The following is a 7,067-nucleotide window of genomic DNA, read 5'->3' as shown; positions in this document are numbered from 1 at the left end:
GTGTGCGTGTGTGTGTGTGAGAGTGAGTGTGTGTGTGAGTGAGAGAGAGTGAGTGTGCGTGTGTGTGTGCGTGAGTGTGAGTGCGTGCGAGTGAGTGCGTGTGAGTGAGAGTGAGTGTGTGTGTGAGTGAGAGTGAGTGTGCATGTGTGTGTGAGTGAGAGAGTGTGTGTGTGCGTGAGAGTGCGTGTGAGTGAGAGTGCGTGTGAGTGAGAGTGCGTGTGAGTGAGAGTGCGTGTGAGTGAGAGTGCGTGTGAGTGAGAGTGCGTGTGAGTGAGAGTGCGTGTGAGTGAGAGTGCGTGTGAGTGAGAGTGCGTGTGAGTGAGAGTGCGTGTGAGTGAGAGTGCGTGTGAGTGAGAGTGCGTGTGAGTGAGAGTGCGTGTGAGTGAGAGTGCGTGTGAGTGAGAGTGCGTGTGAGTGAGAGTGCGTGTGAGTGAGAGTGCGTGTGAGTGAGAGTGCGTGTGAGTGAGAGTGCGTGTGAGTGAGAGTGCGTGTGAGTGAGAGTGCGTGTGAGTGAGAGTGCGTGTGAGTGAGAGTGCGTGTGAGTGAGAGTGCGTGTGAGTGAGAGTGCGTGTGAGTGAGAGTGCGTGTGAGTGAGAGTGCGTGTGAGTGAGAGTGCGTGTGAGTGAGAGTGCGTGTGAGTGAGAGTGCGTGTGAGTGAGAGTGCGTGTGAGTGAGAGTGCGTGTGAGTGAGAGTGCGTGTGAGTGAGAGTGCGTGTGAGTGAGAGTGCGTGTGAGTGAGAGTGCGTGTGAGTGAGAGTGCGTGTGAGTGAGAGTGCGTGTGAGTGAGAGTGCGTGTGAGTGAGAGTGCGTGTGAGTGAGAGTGCGTGTGAGTGAGAGTGCGTGTGAGTGAGAGTGCGTGTGAGTGAGAGTGCGTGTGAGTGAGAGTGCGTGTGAGTGAGAGTGCGTGTGAGTGAGAGTGCGTGTGAGTGAGAGTGCGTGTGAGTGAGAGTGCGTGTGAGTGAGAGTGCGTGTGAGTGAGAGTGCGTGTGAGTGAGAGTGCGTGTGAGTGAGAGTGCGTGTGAGTGAGAGTGCGTGTGAGTGAGAGTGCGTGTGAGTGAGAGTGCGTGTGAGTGAGAGTGCGTGTGAGTGAGAGTGCGTGTGAGTGAGAGTGCGTGTGAGTGAGAGTGCGTGTGAGTGAGAGTGCGTGTGAGTGAGAGTGCGTGTGAGTGAGAGTGCGTGTGAGTGAGAGTGCGTGTGAGTGAGAGTGCGTGTGAGTGAGAGTGCGTGTGAGTGAGAGTGCGTGTGAGTGAGAGTGCGTGTGAGTGAGAGTGCGTGTGAGTGAGAGTGCGTGTGAGTGAGAGTGCGTGTGAGTGAGAGTGCGTGTGAGTGAGAGTGCGTGTGAGTGAGAGTGCGTGTGAGTGAGAGTGCGTGTGAGTGAGAGTGCGTGTGAGTGAGAGTGCGTGTGAGTGAGAGTGCGTGTGAGTGAGAGTGCGTGTGAGTGAGAGTGCGTGTGAGTGAGAGTGCGTGTGAGTGAGAGTGCGTGTGAGTGAGAGTGCGTGTGAGTGAGAGTGCGTGTGAGTGAGAGTGCGTGTGAGTGAGAGTGCGTGTGAGTGAGAGTGCGTGTGAGTGAGAGTGCGTGTGAGTGAGAGTGCGTGTGAGTGAGAGTGCGTGTGAGTGAGAGTGCGTGTGAGTGAGAGTGCGTGTGAGTGAGAGTGCGTGTGAGTGAGAGTGCGTGTGAGTGAGAGTGCGTGTGAGTGAGAGTGCGTGTGAGTGAGAGTGCGTGTGAGTGAGAGTGCGTGTGAGTGAGAGTGCGTGTGAGTGAGAGTGCGTGTGAGTGAGAGTGCGTGTGAGTGAGAGTGCGTGTGAGTGAGAGTGCGTGTGAGTGAGAGTGCGTGTGAGTGAGAGTGCGTGTGAGTGAGAGTGCGTGTGAGTGAGAGTGCGTGTGAGTGAGAGTGCGTGTGAGTGAGAGTGCGTGTGAGTGAGAGTGCGTGTGAGTGAGAGTGCGTGTGAGTGAGAGTGCGTGTGAGTGAGAGTGCGTGTGAGTGAGAGTGCGTGTGAGTGAGAGTGCGTGTGAGTGAGAGTGCGTGTGAGTGAGAGTGCGTGTGAGTGAGAGTGCGTGTGAGTGAGAGTGCGTGTGAGTGAGAGTGCGTGTGAGTGAGAGTGCGTGTGAGTGAGAGTGCGTGTGAGTGAGAGTGCGTGTGAGTGAGAGTGCGTGTGAGTGAGAGTGCGTGTGAGTGAGAGTGCGTGTGAGTGAGAGTGCGTGTGAGTGAGAGTGCGTGTGAGTGAGAGTGCGTGTGAGTGAGAGTGCGTGTGAGTGAGAGTGCGTGTGAGTGAGAGTGCGTGTGAGTGAGAGTGCGTGTGAGTGAGAGTGCGTGTGAGTGAGAGTGCGTGTGAGTGAGAGTGCGTGTGAGTGAGAGTGCGTGTGAGTGAGAGTGCGTGTGAGTGAGAGTGCGTGTGAGTGAGAGTGCGTGTGAGTGAGAGTGCGTGTGAGTGAGAGTGCGTGTGAGTGAGAGTGCGTGTGAGTGAGAGTGCGTGTGAGTGAGAGTGCGTGTGAGTGAGAGTGCGTGTGAGTGAGAGTGCGTGTGAGTGAGAGTGCGTGTGAGTGAGAGTGCGTGTGAGTGAGAGTGCGTGTGAGTGAGAGTGCGTGTGAGTGAGAGTGCGTGTGAGTGAGAGTGCGTGTGAGTGAGAGTGCGTGTGAGTGAGAGTGCGTGTGAGTGAGAGTGCGTGTGAGTGAGAGTGCGTGTGAGTGAGAGTGCGTGTGAGTGAGAGTGCGTGTGAGTGAGAGTGCGTGTGAGTGAGAGTGCGTGTGAGTGAGAGTGCGTGTGAGTGAGAGTGCGTGTGAGTGAGAGTGCGTGTGAGTGAGAGTGCGTGTGAGTGAGAGTGCGTGTGAGTGAGAGTGCGTGTGAGTGAGAGTGCGTGTGAGTGAGAGTGCGTGTGAGTGAGAGTGCGTGTGAGTGAGAGTGCGTGTGAGTGAGAGTGCGTGTGAGTGAGAGTGCGTGTGAGTGAGAGTGCGTGTGAGTGAGAGTGCGTGTGAGTGAGAGTGCGTGTGAGTGAGAGTGCGTGTGTGTGTGAGTGAGAGAGTGTGTGTGTGCGTGAGAGTGCGTGTGTGTGTGTGTATGTCTGTGTGTGTGTGTGCGTGCAAGTGAGTGAGTGCGTGAGAGTGAGTGTGTGTGTGTGTGTGTGCGTGCGAGTGAGAGTGCGTGTGAGTGAGTGAGTGTGCGTGAGAGTGTGTGTGAGAGAGAGTTTGTGTGTGCGTGTGTGTGAGTGAGTGAGCGAGCGAGTGTGCGTGTGCGTGAGTGCATGTGCGTGAGAGTGTGTGTGAGAGAGAGTGTGCGTGTGTGTGAGTGAGCGAGTGTGCATGAGAGTGTGTGTGTGTGTGTGTGTGTGTGTGCGCGCGTGTGTGTTAATACAACTCTCTATGTAATAAAATATGTGTAGCATTTCATCAAATTGAAAGTACTTGAACAAACATTGGAAAAAGAGAGTAGTTTCTGTGTAAACTTAAAACTTTAATTGTAAAATGCATGCATGTGTACACTGCGGACTGCAGAGACAAAAAAAATCAGTTAGCAATTAAACAAGTTTCCTTTCTACTTTTCTATATTTGGTATTTTGTTTGATCATGTCTTCAGCTGGGTTTCTGCTGATCTTAAAAAGTATTCATTTGCATAAGGCCTTAAAAAGTCTTTATATAGTCTTCTTGGAGCACAAATTCTTCATGAAGTCATGGCATTAAATGATGCATACACTGCAAAAAAATATCTTCCCCAGTATTTTTTGTCTTGTTTTCCTGTACAAATTTCTAAACATAACTTAAATCAAGATACATTTATTTCAGATGCAAAATAAAGATTAAAGCCTTGTTCAATTTCCCAGAATTGAAGCGAGTTTGAACATTTTGAATAAGAACATATACAGTATCTATGAATAGGTTATGAAAACTTTTTTCCATTGGAATCATGTTGATTTTTCTGACCCCATTGGCAGATATTTGTTATTGTTTTAATCACTCTTCATTTTGATCGATTTCTCAGAAAACAAGACGACTTTTGTGATTTTGCTTCTCCAGTAAAGGCATCTTGGTTTAAGAATCGTTAGACGTTTGCCCTGGAAAAAAGACAAAAATACTGAGAAAGAACATTCACTTTTTTTACAGTGTGATCAAAATGGTCTTTTCTAAAATGAATAAAATTTAATGGACATCTGTTGCAAGTTGTATTTTTAAAATTTGAGGTGTTGCTGATGCAGCTCATTTAGACATTTATAGAACTTACTGTGTTCCCTTCGATTTAGTCCTTACATTTTCTTTACTTAGATATACCTTCCTGAAACCCGATTCAGTGGTGTAAACACTCTAGAGCGCTCTCTGTTGGTTAACACCTGTCTACAGTTGCACAGCACACAACTTCCACATTAACTGTCTTCTGCGATTGCAGGGAATGAAGTTATTACAGTGAAAACACCAGCGTTTGCCGAGTCTGTCACAGAGGGAGACGTCAGGTGGGAGAAAGGTAAGTTCATCAGGTGTGCAGGACAGACGTCTCGCCCCATTGGACCCCGTTAACCCTGTTCTGTGTGTCTTTAGCTGTTGGAGACACAGTCTCTGAAGATGAGGTCGTCTGTGAAATTGAGACCGATAAGGTAAGAAGCACACTTTTTTTTATCTTAATCAGGGATTTCTATAAATACTGTAACTTTTCAAGGCTGAAAGTTGTAACTTGGAGTTTAATTGTTGATCTGTGTGCACGATCATCAGACGCGCGTCTTTGGCCATTGTGTAGCATCTAGGGCTGTAAAAAAAAATTTGAATTTCGAATATATTCGTCGAATTAAAATTCGAAATGTTTTTTTGAATTCGACGAATATTCGAAATTCACATTTTAAAAAAAAAATGTCAAAGTAATTTAAGGTCTGCGTCAGCCGTCAGGCAGCCTTATCAGCAGCGCACGAGATGCGATGACGATGTAAGTGTCGTTGCATTTGAATGCTTTTGTTAGTCTATACAGTTGAAGCCACTAGATGCGGCGCTGCTGCGTTGTTCATTCAAAATATTGTGGAAAAAGAGAACATCAATGCAGAGATAATGTTGTTTACGTCAAAACTGAAACCAAGCCGTTCACACAGAACACATATTTATCACATTTTCTAGAGGGATATCTATCAGCGTTGCACTCGCGTCTCGCACAAGAGAGCCGCATGTTTAGAAATTAATGTAAGTTCAACTTTTAAAAAACATGTCTAAAGACGTTATGGCGGTTTTCCCATCCCGCTGTATCTCATGTTTTTAAATGAAGAAAGTAGCCTACTCTTTGTGATTGGTTTTCGGTCCTTTGTATTAAACTATACATACATGCATTGTGCTGTTTTTTTTTCTAATTGTTTAAGCAACTTTATTAATTATATATGGTTTATAAACATTATTTTGAACATTATGCACTTTTTTCAAAGATAGTCATGTTATTTTATTATGCTTTGAAGAAACGTGCATTAGTAATATTTTGCTCGATGCGCCCTCTTGTGGCCTCAGGAGACAAGCCAAAAGCTTTTTTCCCCCCTAACTGAAATTATGCCTTTTAAATTGGAATATAATTAGAATTTTGATAATATTTAAGTAGAAAATTCGAATTTAGTTTTTCAGTCATTTTGACAGCCCTAGTAGCATCTCACTGTTTGAGCATTGCATTAAAATGTGTCAAGCTAAAAATAGTTCAACCTTTAATAACATGTCTCTGGACACCTGGCTGTTTTTGATAGCGAGAACGTGTCCTATTTCAGCTACCCCTAAGAAACTCGTCTGGTGAACATGACGCTAAATCGGTCTAATACAACAGGGCCTCCTTAAGATCATCCCGAACACTGGACTGAATTGTTATTGAACCTCAAGGATGTAAGACCTTGGGTTTAGTTTGTGGATCAAAACTCGATTTTGGAAATGTATGCAGTTTAATCTGACAAGTAGTTGGCTAAATAGGGTTTAAGTAATAATTGTTCTCTAAATTGATTAATCACATTTTCATGCCCAGTGTGCTCAAAATAACAGTGTGCACAATTTAAGTCTACATATTCTATTCCAAACGTGTACAAAAATGTACCTAAAAACCTTCAGTTTGAGCACAGCTAGAGGGTATCTGCAGGAACAATGTCGCCGCATCTGAAATTGACATCCATATTATACAGTATGTGAAAAACAGTACACAAAAAGAGTTGAATATCTAAATTCATAGTATTCAAAAAACAGTTGGTGAAAAATACCTGGATGACCTTAACCGAATAGTATGTACCATATAGAAAGTTAATATACAAACATAATTTGTGCTGATATATTTACTTCAAGTTTCAGTTATGGTTCATTTTAAACAGAAATTTGATGTTTAACAATATTGTTTTGATAAATGTTTGTCGTCCTCCTCTTCTGATTGATGTTCTGACTAGTCAATTATAATAAAAATACTTTTTTCCCATTATTTGTTTATTTGCAGTTTTTTGAATTAGTAGTTGTAGCCCGAGCGAAATCCTTAAAAACCTCTGCTGCGTTTGTTAGGTGCTACATGTGTGTGTGTGTGTGTGTGTGTGTGTGTGTGAGAGAGAGAGAGCGTGTGTGTGAGAGAGAGAGAGAGAGCGTGTGTGTGAGAGAGAGAGAGAGAGCGTGTGTGTGAGAGAGAGAGAGAGAGCGTGTGTGTGAGAGAGAGAGAGAGAGCGTGTGTGTGAGAGAGAGAGAGAGAGCGTGTGTGTGAGAGAGAGAGAGAGAGCGTGTGTGTGAGAGAGAGAGAGAGAGCGTGTGTGTGAGAGAGAGAGAGAGAGCGTGTGTGTGAGAGAGAGAGAGAGAGCGTGTGTGTGAGAGAGAGAGAGAGAGCGTGTGTGTGAGAGAGAGAGAGAGAGCGTGTGTGTGAGAGAGAGAGAGAGAGCGTGTGTGTGAGAGAGAGAGAGAGAGCGTGTGTGTGAGAGAGAGAGAGAGAGCGTGTGTGTGAGAGAGAGAGAGAGAGCGTGTGTGTGAGAGAGAGAGAGAGAGCGTGTGTGTGAGAGAGAGAGAGAGAGCGTGTGTGTGAGAGAGAGAGAGAGAGCGTGTGTGTGAGAGAGAGAGAGAGAGCGTGTGTGTGAGAGAGAGAGAGAGAGCGTGTGTGTGAGAG

The 7,067-nt window shown here is 46.4% G+C and overlaps 1 protein-coding gene across 1 annotated transcript in view; it reads left to right on the top strand.

Moving 5' to 3' along the window:
- Nucleotides 1–4,360: 4,360 nt before the first annotated feature.
- LOC107554778 (dihydrolipoyllysine-residue succinyltransferase component of 2-oxoglutarate dehydrogenase complex, mitochondrial-like) overlaps nt 4,361–7,067 on the top strand; it is a gene marked incomplete at its 5' end in the record, with an annotated part of 26,207 nt that continues 23,500 nt past the window's right edge. Inside the window, 2 exons of the mRNA XM_016237386.1 lie at nt 4,361–4,451; nt 4,526–4,581. Coding sequence (XP_016092872.1) covers nt 4,361–4,451; nt 4,526–4,581 — 147 coding nt within the window. The remainder of the gene's footprint in view (nt 4,452–4,525; nt 4,582–7,067) is intronic.

This window comes from Sinocyclocheilus grahami, unplaced genomic scaffold, assembly GCF_001515645.1.
Source record: "Sinocyclocheilus grahami isolate Dianchi unplaced genomic scaffold, SAMN03320097.WGS_v1.1 scaffold513.1, whole genome shotgun sequence".
In the NCBI taxonomy this organism is placed as follows: Eukaryota; Metazoa; Chordata; class Actinopteri; order Cypriniformes; family Cyprinidae; genus Sinocyclocheilus; species Sinocyclocheilus grahami.
Note: the sequence above shows the minus strand (reverse complement) of the source record. Positions and strands in the feature narration are given on the sequence as shown.